Source organism: Bidens hawaiensis, unplaced genomic scaffold, assembly GCF_021521415.1.
Source record: "Bidens hawaiensis isolate Kalapana, Puna unplaced genomic scaffold, B.hawaiensis_p1.1 tig00066298_1, whole genome shotgun sequence".
NCBI classification, from domain to species: domain Eukaryota; kingdom Viridiplantae; phylum Streptophyta; class Magnoliopsida; order Asterales; family Asteraceae; genus Bidens; species Bidens hawaiensis.
This window is the reverse complement of record NW_027501801.1, coordinates 15,106-30,954: the sequence shown is the minus strand read 5'-3', so window position 1 is coordinate 30,954 and position 15,849 is coordinate 15,106. Positions and strand designations below refer to the sequence as shown.

Below are 15,849 nucleotides of genomic sequence, written 5' to 3'. Positions count from 1 at the left end.
CCAGGTTGGTTTATTTGATTAGGTGTATTTTAGATATTTGACTAAAAAGTCAACCTTCGACTAAACTCAAACTTTTGCAGACCCTCATGCCTCTCCTGTATCATCTCCTGTTCTTCCTTCACCTCCAAATCAACCAACAAATGATATTGCTCCAAGTCAGCCGCCTCCTCTTAAAGGTTTCCTAAAACACCCTTTATTTTTATTGATTATAATATGATAATAATTTATAATCTGCTTTTTCTTTCATGTAGCTCCAATTGTGCATAAAGCTCCACCACCACATTCAAGTTTTCAATCTCCGCCTATAAAATCTCATCCGCCACCATCTTTACCGCCAGTGTATCCACCACCACCACCAGGCCCGAGGGTTAATCCAACCCACCACAACCCTCCACCGCCAGCGGGCCCAGAGAGTAACCATCCAAGGCATCATGCTGATGCTCCTACACCACCAAGTTTAGGTATGTGCATGCCCATGTGCTAAATAATTGTAAAAATTACACATTTGCCTGTAGGTGTATGGACGAATCAGTCATTTTGTAAAAAAGTAAAAAACTAACAAAAAAAGTTTAGGCCAGTTAGTCAAACAGATGTAATGTGTTACAGCTTTTCAAATAAAGGACGTGTTTTGTAACCAGCTTAGTTGGTATATACCTAAAGCACAAAATGTGTAATTTAGTCAGAAAGTTTTTTTTTATTTTCATCTCTTATGCATATCGATTGATTTTCAGGTTCAACGGTGCCTCCGGTTGAAAACTCTATTTCACCTTCCATTTCTCCGCCTACAAGTTCTCCATCTGTACCAACTACAAGTAAAAATTTCAAATTTGGGATGAATCTTTTTTTTTTTGTTAGTTTCTAATTTTTAAACTTTTTACTTAATAGTGCCAGTTCTTTCGCCTAAAGTTTCTCCTCCTCGTTATCCACCAAGGATTCCGAAGCCGCTTCAAGCATTACCACCTCCACCTCCTAATGAAGGTATGTAAAACTCACATGCATTTTACCAAAAATGTATTGAAATTTTGATGTAGTTGTCCCATCAAGAAAATATTCAAGATTTCTTGATTTTTTGCATATGTTTGGTATTTTTGCATAATTAAATCTTTGGACTTTTAAAAAATTAACGATAAAGCCCCTTCACTTTGTTACTAATATTAATTATATCCCTGGACTTTTCAAAATCTAACAAACAGGTCTTTCCTTTTCGAATGGTAATTCCCTAAGCTTTAGCGAAAGGACTTCTTTGTTAAGTTTCAAAAAGCGCCTTGATCTTGCAAAAACTTCAAAAGTAATTTTTGTGACATGAAGTTGCCAAAATGAATTTATCGCTATTTTACCTTAATCACGTGCTTATAATGAACCATTGACTTTCAGCGATCCATACAGTTGACTTTTATCATTTTGCAGATTGTTCATCAATAACATGCATAGAACCGTTGACCAACACACCTCCCGGAACACCATGCAAGTGTGTTTTGCCCATGCAAGTTGAACTTAGGCTAAATGTTTCACTGTTCATCTTTTTTCCTTTGGTATCTGAGCTGGCATTTGAAATGGCTTCCGGGCTTTTCATGAAACCAAGTCAAGTTAGGATCATGGGAGCAAATGAAGACGATCTCGAAACCGATCCAGAAAAGACGATTGCTATGATTAATTTGGTACCCCTTGCTGAAAAGTTTGATCATTATACAGCAAATATAATTGCTCAAAAGTTATATTTGAAACAAGTGCCTATCAATTCCACCATTTTTGTCGATTATAAAGCTTTGGCCGTGAAGTATCCAGGTACTTATAGTTTAGATATGGTAAGATATACAGCAAATATAATTGCTCAAAAGTTATATTTGAAACAAGTGCCTATCAATTCCACCATTTTTGTCGATTATAAAGCTTTGGCCGTGAAGTATCCAGGTACTTATAGTTTAGATATGGTAAGATAGACAGGCCAGATGGGGTTGGGTTGAAATGAGCCAATTTTAGTAAGGATCGAAACGGGACGGACCAGGTTGACCCATCAACCTTTGTCTATTTTAATAATATTTTTTTTTTTGACAAATATATAAGACATCAATTTTATTACAATAATATTCTTTATATACGAGTAAACCACTTAGGAGATTGTATGCATTAAAAATATACTCTACAGGTAGTTTTCAACCCCTTTGGCCCGTCTTTCTTTTAGTTACATGTTTTATTCTACCCGTTTGAGATAAACTCCGACCCGAATCTACCAATTTTTAAGTAAATGGGTCTGAATATGTCACCTCAAAAGAAAACTGAAAATACACTTGCTTAAAATAAAAAAACTAAGATTGATCAAAATGGGTTGGGCTGGTTAACCCGAAGCATGGTATTATTCATTTTCTTCAAAAATTATGAACAAAAGTTAATTCCTTTTTATTAAATGATTCAAGAGGTGTCTGCATTAAAATAAGACCCTGGGCCCGTTTTTGCTATTTTTTTGGCCCGTTAGATAAAACCCAACCCCAAGTCTACACATTTGTAAGTAAATTGGTCAAAACTGTCATCTCTACTAATAACTTTCAAGAATTGGCTTCTTTGACCTCAAAGAGTCAAACCTTGCTTGTATTCTACATTTATTATTTTATTTGGTTTTTGGCAGGTCTTCCTCCTTCACCACCTATGCCATCTTCTGGTAATGACGGCAAGGGTGGGCCCTACAGTCATGGCAACAATGGAAGAGACTTGAAGCCATATAGTGCTGATTTGAGTAAGCTAAGGCATAGAAATAGGCTAAGTGGTGGTGTTATTTCAATAATAGCTTTATCAGCAGCCGTAGCCGTGGTTCTAGTCGGTGTTGCGGCTTGGGTTCTGGTGGTTAAACGTAGGGATCATGCGGCTCGGTCCGGACCCACATCAGCTACTTTACCTTCCGTCACAAAATCATCAGGTAATCTCAAAACATTGATGTAACAATGTGGGTCACATTTCGATTTTGAGTGGTTTGACCATAAAAGTCCAAACTTTCAGGTGTTGGTGGATCAATGACAGCAAGTGGGCCTGATTCAGCTTCACTGTCATTCCGGTCTACAATAGCTTATAATGGGACCGCAAAGACATTTAGTTCGAGTGAAATCGAGAAAGCTACCAACAATTTTAACGAATCGGGAGTTCTCGGTGAAGGTGGGTTCGGCCGTGTTTACAGTGGTGTTCTTGAAGACGGGACAAAAGTGGCGGTCAAAGTGCTTAAACGTGACGACCAACAAGGTGGTCGGGAATTCTTGGCTGAAGTTGAGATGCTCAGCCGATTGCACCATCGAAGCTTGGTTCGGTTGATTGGAATATGCACCGAGGAAAAAAACCGGTGTTTGGTCTATGAGCTTATTCCAAATGGGAGTGTTGAATCTCATCTTCATGGTAATGTTATCCAAATTCGGGTTAAGGGATTGTTTGGGAATGTGGATTATTTTACCAAACATTTTATAATGAAAATATGGTTTATTTAGGGATCGATAAGGAAACCGCACCATTGGATTGGGGGGCTCGGTTGAAGATAGCATTGGGTGCGGCCCGTGGGCTCGCCTATTTGCATGAAGATTCAAGCCCAAGAGTCATACATAGAGACTTCAAGTCAAGCAACATTTTGTTGGAACATGACTTTACTCCTAAAGTTTCTGATTTCGGGTTGGCCCGATCCGCTTTAGATGAAGAAAACCAACATATCTCGACACGTGTCATGGGCACCTTCGGGTACACATTCTTTTCCTTTAAAATGAGAGCTTTATGTATTATGGTTGATAATAATATTATTACTGAAAATGATATTTTATAACTATGTTAGATACGTGGCGCCTGAGTATGCGATGACGGGTCATCTTCTTGTAAAGAGTGACGTGTATAGCTATGGAGTGGTTCTCCTTGAACTCCTTACAGGAAGAAAACCCGTTGACATGTCAATGCCATCGGGCCAAGAAAACCTAGTGGCATGGGCCCGGCCCTTACTCCCGACACCCGAAGGTCTAAACTTGCTTATTGACCCATCACTAAGCCCTGAAGTTCCATTCGATGGTATAGCTAAAGTAGCAGCAATGGCATCGATGTGTGTGCAGCCCGAAGTGTCGCACCGACCCTTCATGGGTGAGGTGGTTCAGGCATTAAAGTTGGTTTGTAACGAGTGTGAAGAAACACGGGATCTGGGCTCGAGGAGTTGTAGCCAAGAGGATCTGACCTCCATGGACTTTGATCCACGGGCCAGTACGTACTCAGGACCGGGCTTGGGCCCAGGCCCATCCCGGTCCACCTATCAAAGCTACGAGTCTCCGATCGATGTGGAGAGCGGGTTTTCGGGTCTTGGGCAAAATGTAGAGTCTTATTGGATGGGCTCAAGTTCTGGCCCGTTAAGGCCGAGGAGGCGGCTGCAGATATGGGAGAGGGTTAAGAGATTTTCAAGTGGTAGTATGAATGATTATGGAGAGCTTATGAGGTTCTTGTCACGATCACGTTGACTTTTTTGAGTTAGGTTTCTTTACTTTAACCATGGTTGACCTGACCCGCTAACCGTCGGTGGGAAAATTTGCTGCGTAAAATGTACAGATAAAAAGTGTTGAAATGTATTTTCTTGGTAGTTGGTATAGTTGTTAATACACACTACAAGCAGCAAACAAGAGGTGTCATGTTTCGAGACTTTTGAGGCAACTACAGTAAAAAAATTGTGAGCAGTTAACAGTTGACAACAATGAGAATCGCATAATTACTTGTATATAGTGCTTTTAAGTGTGATGCATGAGATGATTATTTCATGCATTTTGTAGAACCGTTTATATGGTTCTCGCAGTTTTCCACTTAAATTGGTCACATGCCCTTAAATATCTTTCAAAGAACTAGAGTTCTATGATTACTTATTTAAGTAAACAAATCGTAGTATAGTTTTACGCTTTTATTATTCTATTTTTTATTATCTTTTTATAAATGAAGAAAGAATACCGAACCGATTCACTATGTATAACTGAAGAAACCATTTCAGTAACTATTTGAAGGTGGTCATGTAAAGTGAAAATGTGGTTTGCTAAAGCCTCACTAAGAGCCCGTGATAGCCCTAAAGATGAGTGTGTAACGTCATGGAAGATTACAAGTATCCACATAGTCGAACTAACCAAAACCAGCCAGCTTTCAAACTCATAACTTTTTATTAGCATACATGTCCAATGTCGTTAATTTCTTATATTTAAACCCCACAATCAATTGTTTAAACTCCACACTAATCAATTGTCGCTGGTAAGAGTAGTTGGAAGTGGATGTAAAAGTACGCATTCATCTCTCTAGTTCCTCACTGTATTGTTCTATTAGATGCAATTTTAAATAATTACCCACCAGATCGGCTTGGGGTGCATGATGCACCACGAACCGCACTCCGTATACAGCGTAAATCAACTTATTTTCACATTAAAAACAACACATGTAAATATTCTCTTTTAACAACGATATATCTTTAATTATAATGACCATAACAAACAAACAAAAGGCTGTTTTATCCAACAAAATGAAACTAACAAAACTTTGCTCAACTATGGGTGAAACCACGCCCAATTTTAAAATGACATTCCAACTTCGCTTAATCTGGTTGAACCCGTCTCTGTCCCCACATAAATACTCACCAAACCCGACACAAAACTCAAAACAAAACTGAACAAGTGTTGGCAGACAGACAAAATCAAGGCATTTTACTTTGAATCTGTCGATGTACATGGACTAGGAACTCAACATACGAATGACCATTTGCAGACTTGTCTTCCACCATATACAAGAAAAACATCATTCCTGAAATAAAAATTTACATCACCAAAACTATAAAAATTGAGATAATTTGTTTGCGGGATTTTCTATATCTTATCTTTGTTGAATGGCATTTTGGATATTTGACCAAAAAAAAAAGTAAAAAGGACTTGAAAAGGGTATTTCAGATACTAACGAACGGTAAAGTGATATAGTGAAATTTTTTACAACTACGAATATGTTATGAAACGGACCTGATGGCTCTCCTTTCTTGCACAACTTTAGCCTGTTTTCAAGATGCATAAGACAGTTAAAAACAAAATGAAAACATAATCTTACACAATAAAATAAAATCATGAATAGCAAAAATTGCATACCGCAAATAGCTGCATCTTTGGCTTCGTATCTCATTCACAACCTCATTTAGCCTCTTTGACAAAGGGTTGTCATTTTGCTGCAGTACAAACTGAAAACAAACCAAGTAGTTTTATGTGGAGAAAATTATATTTAATGCACGCAACCAGTATAACTAACTACCTGACTAGGGATTTGGCCAACAGAAGAGAAGCCAAATAGTTTTTGCAATATATCAGGATTTACAGAATTTCCAACATAAATTAAGCAATCCTCCCCGTTTTCAAGAAGATAAATCCCATCATCATTCACGTGCTCACTAGACAGTGCTATAGGTGGAGGAATACCGCTTTCCTGTATCCACAGGAACAACGCCCATTTAAGCTCACTAGACACAGCATATCTTATAATATTTTGTAAACTTGGATCATTATTACCTTTATATCAAGGTCATGAACACTTATCATTCTGGGATATACAAGAGGGATTGCTAATTGCACAGAGAGCTGAGTAACATAACTGATCCAAAATGATCGGTCATCTATATGCCCATCCGTTCGTAGTCCAATACTTTTAATCAAAGCTAAATATCAACAAGCAAATGAAGTAAATTCGCATAGTTACAAATGTGATGGTATGAAAGCTTCTAAAAATACCATAATAAAAAAATATACCGAGTGTGTATAAAGGCAACAACTTGAGTGCCTCAGGAAGAATAAGCTGTCCAGAAGATGAAACCGTTGCACAAAACTTTCGGTACGAATGAAGAATGCTAATGCAAAGTTCTGTCACACGTTCCCTCACTTGCACCAATGGGGTAGACGGGATTTCATTTGCAGCTGCAACATACAGAAGATTAATTAGCCTTTATAATATTTACCTATATAAACATTCATCGAAACATTATAAACTGATTTCAAGTTAAAATGATCGGCTAATAAGTTTGAAAATCATATTAAATACCTTGCTTTAGAAAACATGAAAACTGGGTGACTAAATCAGCTGATCGGAAAAGATTGCTGAGCATAGTTGTGCATGGCAGTGATAAAGTGGAGACACGTATTCTTCTTTGACCATATACAGTAGTATAGAGAAGTGCACACTGAAACGAACACTCTGTGCCATCTGGCAATTTATCATCATGTTTCAAAGTTACCATTATTGATTTGTCACAATCAACCTGCAATAAACCAAGTTCAGTTAAAACAAATAATGAAATCTCACAAGTCTGGAATTGAGAGTCAAGAGTTTAGTATGAAGTACGAACCGCAGGTAGGTCAACATCTGTGGGAATGCGTTTACAGAAGTTTCCAGAGTATTCTTGTACTTCAAGACCCTACAGAATCAAAGGCAAGAAACAAAAGAATGAAAAATTGATAAATTTGACAATTTTACCCTCTGTCCAACCTGTCTGGCCCACTTTGCTCACCTGGCTACATCTAACACGCATCACTGCTTCAAAACCTTGTGGTCTTGTGACGTTCCATCGAAGATCGTTGTAAAGTTTTGCAGGATCCGAAAGTGCAGAAAAAGGGTGATAATAATATATCTGAAAAAAGGGTGCATATTATCAAAAATAACTTCAAACTGAAGAAAGGATTTTGTGAATCTTTGATGACTACCTGCCCTCCGGTTGTCTTTGGGATAACAGAGATTGAAGCAATGTCAACATAACTTTGGGTAGTAATGAATACATCAACAGAGACCTGAATGCGTTTATGATTGTATATGTGAAAAAGGTAAATAAGATTAAAATGATATAAATAAATGGAATCAGAGAAAGTTTCACCTGATACTCTGCAAATTCAATAGCCAGTGACTTCATAGTCTTGTCTGCTGCTTGAAGTAGCTTATGAGGTTCCTGTTGTTTAAGAACAAAAAATAAGCGTTTACAAGTTTACCCTTGGTTTTCACGGTCAGTGTTACAAGCTAAAATTAACTAGGTCAAACACATGGATATGATTTGTTAAGAATACCTTCTCTCCTGCAGAGATATTAGCTCTTCCTTCAGCTTCTCTAGCAGAAAGAGCAGCAATACCAACAGAAGGCAAGACTGAAACAAAATAACACTGAGGTCAATACAATGACAAAAATACAATGTTTCTTCCAGTAAAACCTCAAAAAACAAAGATATGGTCAGAAAATTAATAAGCTTGCCTGACTGAAATACCAAAAGTTTGCCTCCAGTATTCTTCATTGCCAGATAAGCAGCCTGATCAATTCAAAAAAAAAATCACAATAGTCACATAGAGTGCTGAACGGATACAAAAAGGTGTTTGTATGTGCATTTTGAAAGTGACTATCTGATATTAAATAATCAACATCAGATAATCAGGTTTAATAGTGAGTTGTAGAAGATACCGTTTGGATATATATTTCTGTCGTTTGAAAAATAACCAAAAGGATTTTTTTTTTTTTAGATCGGAGTACGTCCCAGAAGTAGTTTAGAGGTAAACACATAGCTTTATCCAAAACTAATTACTTGACCCTCTAAATAATCTAATAATCAGAAACAAAATATACTTATCTAAACAATCAAATATAGTACCTTCATCACGGCACCAAAAGCTGAGTCAGCAGTTTTATTATTCTGGAACATAGTCGGGATGCTTTCCAGCAACAAATCAAGATGCTGACGACACTGTAATGATCAATAATTTACAATAAAACAAAGTGATGTTAATAGAAATTATAGCTTAAAAATATGATAACCAACTCTATTTGAATAACTAAACTTACCTCAGAAAGTTGAACAATAACGTCTGTTTGGAGAGGAGTGTAAACATCTTCAACATCAGGAACTATTAGCATTAATGGCTACAACAGCAAAATGCACAAGTTTTGAGCACAAACAGTAAAATTATCTTTAAAGGTCTGAAATAACAGCTTCCACTTAAGTCAAACCTGTTGTGATGCACGTTTCAGATTGTAAAAATGTATTGTTGAGTCAAATGTAGCCATTCCCACCATTGTTCTAGGACCCTCCTGCGAATTATTACATCATATATCAGCTGGTGTTGGTTTATGCGTCACAAAACTAGTCATCTTATCATTGACACTCGTAGTCATAATAACCCGTTTTTAATGTTTGGAAAGAAAATGATTCGGGCTATTTTAATAACCGAATTTCCATATCTTCTGCATAAAAACTAATTGTAAAAACTAATTGCAGTTGATTTTATCTAATATATTATTTAATATCACCAAATTATTTTCAAAATGTAACATTAACTTACTGGAAGATCAGCAAGAACTCGGCTGATAGCACTGCATGCTCCTGCGGTTGCACCAGTGTGCAAAGCGTTCATTGATACATCAATGAGGAAAAAGAATACAGCAGGCATTGGCTCACGTACCTATAAATAAATAATAATATTATAATATAACAATATAGTTTATTAATTAAATAGTAGTACAAACATGAAGAATATTAAAATGAAAACTATAAATCGAACCAGAAATTCTTTAGTAGCAACAAATTCAACTGTTCCTCTACATAGTTCAGGCCGTTCATCAGCATCTCTTCGCCTGCCATCTGGACCTAAATTGCACTGATAATCACGAGGTGTTTCGTCTGTAAAACCTGAAAAAGAGTACAAGTGTAAGCAAGGTGGCAATTCCGACTCGTTTACTTATGGTCAAATGAGTAAAATAAATATTAGCTTAAAAGGAAACAGGCCAAAGGTCTCATCCAAGGTGTATACACTCACCACAAAAATTACAGATAAAACGTCTTCCTTGATCAACAAATTTCATAAATGGGTTGATATAGCCTTTGCAGCGTGAGCAACGAACAGGACCCCCTTCACCAAAATCTACTATCTGAAAGAAAAATTAGAAGTATTCCCTCGGTCACAAAATGAGAGCACATATTTGCCTTTTTTAAGAATAAACGACTATGCTACAAATTCAAAACTTCATAATTTTCAGTTCAGATTTTTAAGAAACAATAACTTCAATGAATCATAAATACAAAAACTTATCATCTTAAAAAGTATAATGCTAGCAAACGAGTATTTCTACGACTTAAGGGCAATAGTGTTATAACATTTCGTAGCAGCACTACGACCGCAGCACGCGGTACCATTGAACAGTTTTCTATTCTTTATCTATCATTTATACGTTGGATATTGTATGTAGAGGCCACCCATGTAAAATCGAAACTAGATACATACTTGGCAGCCTATAATGTAGTTTAAATACATGGGTGCCTTTAATGAAAAACTTTGTATACTTGGATGGCCTCTACATACATTAATAATTTCATTGTTTATTTTGTTCACACTACATAAATTTTTTTAAGGTTTGCTATCAAGAATTTCGTCTTACTTGGATAGGCTCTTCAGATGGATGAGGGAGGGCCAAGGGCTGGACCAAAAGAGCCAATTGCATGCCTGATGTGCTTAAAAGATCAGAAGTGCAAGGGATCTGGAAAAAAGAAACAAAATGACTCTACACTGAAGTAAGCAAAATAAACATTTGTAAAAAAGTATATATGAAAAGAAATACACATTACCTGATTAATGGTGCACCTCATGTACCGTGGACTGCAGTTTCCTGTATCCCTTACAATAAATTCACTTGTAGCAGGCTTCAATATTAAAACAACATATAAAGTTTAGGGACTTGATCATGCAGAAAAGGACCTTTTCCTTTAATTTTGTGTCGAGGAATGTTATCATGCAGAAGAGGACCTTTATGTTAATAATAAAATGCGGAGACTTCATCGTTAAGACTTAAAAGTTGAGGCATTTAATCATGCAAAAATAAAATTCGGGGACTTATGTGCCAGTTCGGCAAAAATCCATAGGGTTTTATTAAATAAAATAAATAAATAAAAGTTCCAACAAAAAGTGTTTCTGGTACACAACCCAGCATGAACGGTACAAAAACTTAACCACTTTGCCACCTCTACATGCATATATGAATATCCAATAACAAGATAGTATAAACACACGGATTGAAACTGTAAACAAAAAACTAACAGTAAAGTTAAGATAAATACCGGTGGAGGATTGGCCTGGTTGCCCACGCGAGTTTCATGCATAAGGACTGAAGAACATGGAACAGGTCGTGGGATTTGGTTTGGATCAATTTTTGATGGGCCTGAAACACCACTTCCACTAGGGCCCATTGCAGGTGAAATTGTAGCCATGGATTGTTGATTGGGAAGAGGCAGAGCCATGCCATACATTCTTGGTGGTTGTACAGAACCAGAGATAGGAGGAGGTGGTGCATTCTGAAAATAACTTATAAATGTTAATTCTTTAGGAGAGAAAAAAGGAACCAGTTTTGGTATCATGTAAAATAGAACTTCTTTAAAGCGTCATGCTATACACCATATCAATAACCCATTCCATAGAATATATAAGTTTAGACTCTTTTATTTCTACTTTTCTTAGCACTTTAAACAATATACGTTTATACATACGCTGTAAGTAATTTCTCACCTTCATTTCCAAATTATATTATTTGGTGTAAAGTTGTATACGGTTATCAATTGTTAACAAAATAAAGCTGTTCAAAATCCACTACGAACTCTTAAGTCCAAATGTAAATAAACGCATAAGTTTCTTAAATAAGCAATCCCAAAGAAAGCCATAATTATTGCGACTTGAACTGATCAACTATAAAATACAGGTCCAACTACCCTCTACAAGTCCTAAAAACAACTTAAAACTTACTTGTCGTGATTGCATTTGCCACGGCTGAGCCCCAAATTGTGAACCTGATGGCTGCGGTATACCTTGTCCCTGAGCTGAAAATAATGGTGGCCCTGCAGATGGATGCTGTATACCTTGTCCCTGAACTGCAAAGGACGGTGGCCCTGAAGGCGGCTGCATGCCACCTCTCGGAGGAGCTGAAAACATAGGCGGTGTCACTTGTGGCGGCCCTCTCGGTTGATTATCCGGACCTCCAAGAAAAGACGACATAGTCTGTTGAGGAGGTGGCGGTCGAGTCGATGGCCTTGGCATACTCCCACCCGGAGGATATTGAGGACCACCTTGCACACCACGTGGCGGTCCAAATGACGGCGGACCGTTACTCATCGGACCACCGCCTAGTGGCGGTCCTGCACCGCCAGGGCGTACACCAGGAGGACCCATAGGTATCGGTCCAGCAGGTACCGGCCTTAAACCAGGCGGTGCATTACCACCAGGAGGACCTCCAAGTCCACCAGCAGCAGGCCGGTTAGCCGCAACGAAAGGAGGTAATGCACCAGGCAGCGGAGCTACACCTCTCGGAACGGCACCTGCGGGTGGAGGTCCGGGACGATTCGGTCCAGCGGCAAAAGGCTGTGATTGAGGTTGTTGCACAAAAGGAGGAGGTGGACCTCTAGGTCCATTAGCAAGGTTAGGTGGCTGTTGATTGGGGCGATTAATCTGTAGGTTTTGGATGTTATCGGATATCGAATTCGGGTTATAATTACCCGGTCTAGGTCCACCGGGAGCAGCCATTCAAACTAGCCCTAAAACACTGTTCAATGCACATACATATTATCAAAATTCAACATATATAACATTCAATTCATACAGATCGGTGATTGATTACTGATGACGTACCTGTGCTCGAGTGAATTTGACTGATGAAGTAGGAAATTGGGGATTGGAATGGAAACCTAAAGCAGAACGAGTCGATGATCCAAGGAAGAATTGTGAAAGCAAGTTAATATTATTATTGGGTGGTGGCCACGTGGCTTTGGTTGATTGGATGAAAAGATGCGTGGGTTGTACCACGTGCATTGTTTATTGTACGTTTACGAGGCAACGTTTTATCGATAAACACAGCTTTACTTTACTTTGTGAGTTAAAATTTTGTTTTCATGTGGTTTGATTGGTTTTGACACGTCACGTCAATTTATATAATGTCATCTATTTTTCCTACTTAAATTTTTTGTGAAGTGGGAAAAAAATTGCAAACAACATCAAAAAATTTTTGCGTAGGGCTGTAGGAAGGAAAATAAAAAAAAACTCATTCTAAGACAGCCTCACACCCATTAACATTTACATTATGATCATATAAAATGTGATGGTGTAATGTTTATAAACTTAAAAAAAAAAAAAAAAAAAAAAAAAACTCTAAAACTTGACGAGTGGTGTATTAAAAAGTGTGAGGTTTCATTTCCTTCCCCGCCCTCACGCCAAAAAGGCGGCATCGCTTCTCTCTCACTGCACAGGTGCTTCGCGCCCTCTCTACCCACATGACTTCACACCACCATAACTCATAAATTTAATAAACTTAGTTTAATCCAAGTTTATGTACATGTGATCTTCATACGCCTCCCTCATAGTTGTTGTACAAGCCTATACGGCTTGTATAAGGTTATACAAACTGTATAGGTCACACATTACTAACAATTGTACGTAATAAACACAAAAAAAAAACAAATTTTTTAACATATAATGTCGGTAATCGGTATAGCCCTATACCAGCCGTGGAGAAAAAAATGGCGTGAAAAATTCCAATGCCGTCACAAAATTGTTGATTTAATTTTATACACGCTTGATTCTTACTCTGCGTTTCCACGTGTCAGTATCCTAGTGCCACCCTGTCACTTTTTTGGCTACAGTTTTGTCATCTGTCCATATCACTCATACACGCATTCCATACCACCTCCTTTTTGCTCTCTCTCTATATATATACACAACACATATATATATATATATCAGTATGTGAGAGAAAAAGAAGAAGAAGAAATGGAGGACGAGACGGTTATCAGCAGCGGAGCCGATGAGCTGTTGTCATGGCTGTTAAATGACGACGAAGATTACGCAATGGAGTTATCAAACTTTCTCGAAGCATCAACGGAGAACACGTACCCAACGAAGGTGAAGTTCATCGACGATCCGTACTGGCACCCGTTGATATTTCAAACGGCAGCTTCCTACATTACGATTAACGGCAATGAGGAGTTGTGCGGATCGTCGTTTTCGGATTCGGATACTTCGTATATGGCAGGGATAGGGGTTGGTAGTGGTGGCGCGTGGGATGGAGAGGCGCGTGGGTGGATGGTCAATGGTGGTTTGACCGGTGGGGTCTGTGACGATGACATGCTAGCAGAATTTATTGGTGGTGAGTTTTAGCACGCGCGGTGGTTGTGCACGCGTTTGTCGTGATTTTGGGTAGTGTTGTTAACTTGGGGGTTTTTATGTACAAATTTTGAAAAAAAAAAGTTAAAAGAAATGGAAAATGTGGAGAAAGGAAGGTATTAATATTAAAAGTTTAAAATTGAATGTCCTTGTTTTGGTTTCGTGTTTATTTTGCATGTTAATTTTGTTTATAAACCATGGGATTGAATTGGGTTCGCCCACGGTGCTGGATTAATCGACCAACATTCACATCACATCGTTGAATGTTACTGTCAACGCGGTTACACCGTTAGTGTGGAGTGTGGATTAATCGGCCAGCATTCATGTCGTCGATTGTCACTGTCAAAATAGTTGCATTGTTTGTGTGGTTTGTGGATTAATCGGCCAGCAATCACGTAGCCGATTATCACTCTCGCCACATTTACACCTATCGACAAATAGAGATAATCAGATAATAATAGCTACTATTAATACAGAGTGGCATTAATTTCAGAACCCTTAACATAAAATATATTTTTTTATTTGTTTTGTTCTCCGGTTACAACTACCAACACAATATATAATACAAATATAAGGCTGTGTGCAGTGGTGGCCGGGGTGTTTGGTCCCACCACTGTGCACAACGAATTCGGCCAAAGCGAACCAAGAAACAAGGGGCAGGACGGTGTGTGACGTGTGTTGGGCTTGTTTTGGACTCACAACGAGGCCACTACGTATGGTCTAAGGAGTGAATCACTCTGTACTTGATGTGAAGTAAACAGGTTATTTTTCCTATGGTTTAATATGAAGATAAAAATAATAACCAAATGTAAATGCTCTTAGGATAGGTTAAGCAACAAAAAAAAGAGGTTTCAATAATATATTTTAAAAAGAGGGAAATTTCTTAAAATGATCCGTTTTAAGAGAGAAACCTAAAATAGTCCAAAATTATTTTAAAATCCGGAAATAACTCTCCAAATCACATTTGGGACGTCACATTGGGAATTTATCCGTCCAAATTTTAAGTATTCCTGTCTTCCCCGACCAAATTTTAGGAAATGCCGTCTGCTTCGTCTATTGTTAGGGGAAATTTTTTTATTCTTTTCTTTAACACTATTTCTCTCTCCTCTCACCTCTCTCTTCTTTAAAAAAAATAATAAATAACGTCTAGCCATGTAAACCAGATTGGGCTTTGGCAACATTTGAGTCGTTTCCGACGAGCAAAAATCGAAGCCAATGGATGGAATTATCGGGCTTTGGTTTGTGCTCGACAGAAACCGGTTCAAACGTCACCCGAGCCCAATCTCGTTTACATCGATGAAGAGAAATTGGGAAAAAGAGAGATGAGAAGAGAGAGAGATAGTGTTAAAGAAAAGGACAAAAAATATTTCCTAAAAATTGACGAAATAGACGGGATTTCCTAAAATTTGGTCGGGGAAAACGGGATTACTTAAAATTTGGACAGAGCCAACGATATTCAAATCATTTTGAATCTCGTCGGATCGATTCTCAATGTGACGCCCTATACAAGATTTGAAAAGTTATTTCCAAATTTTTAAAAAGTTTCAGACTATTTTAAGTTTCTTGTTATATAAAAAGAGCCATTTTAAAAATTTTTCCCTTAAAAAGATGGCACATCTCTTTCATATAGATCTTCTATTGTTAAAGACGATGACAGCTTTTACTTAGTTTA

General features: G+C 37.8%; 2 protein-coding genes across 2 annotated transcripts; one reads left to right on the top strand and one right to left on the bottom strand.

Annotated features, from left to right (window-relative positions):
- Positions 1-223: 223 nt before the first annotated feature.
- LOC143604722 (receptor-like serine/threonine-protein kinase ALE2) lies at positions 224-4,664 on the top strand. The gene is made up of 8 exons (XM_077081117.1): positions 224-461; positions 732-812; positions 886-978; positions 1,408-1,785; positions 2,624-2,911; positions 2,992-3,378; positions 3,468-3,711; positions 3,803-4,664. Coding segments are annotated over exons 2-8 (2,055 nt in total). The 5' UTR covers positions 224-461; positions 732-811; the 3' UTR covers positions 4,467-4,664.
- Positions 4,665-5,636: 972 nt separating this feature from the next.
- LOC143604715 (protein transport protein SEC24 C-like) lies at positions 5,637-12,552 on the bottom strand. The gene is made up of 23 exons (XM_077081112.1): positions 11,772-12,552; positions 11,093-11,326; positions 10,604-10,678; positions 10,417-10,515; positions 9,798-9,909; positions 9,543-9,670; positions 9,324-9,443; positions 8,992-9,072; positions 8,827-8,904; positions 8,636-8,728; positions 8,245-8,299; positions 8,064-8,140; positions 7,877-7,948; positions 7,710-7,793; positions 7,517-7,636; positions 7,355-7,423; positions 7,051-7,267; positions 6,762-6,926; positions 6,525-6,670; positions 6,271-6,441; positions 6,111-6,199; positions 5,988-6,019; positions 5,637-5,778 (listed from the first exon to the last, which is right to left on the bottom strand). Exons 1-23 carry the CDS (start codon positions 12,543-12,545, stop codon positions 5,672-5,674), a joined length of 3,198 nt encoding a protein of 1,065 aa, XP_076937227.1. The 5' UTR covers positions 12,546-12,552; the 3' UTR covers positions 5,637-5,671.
- Positions 12,553-15,849: the final 3,297 nt, after the last annotated feature.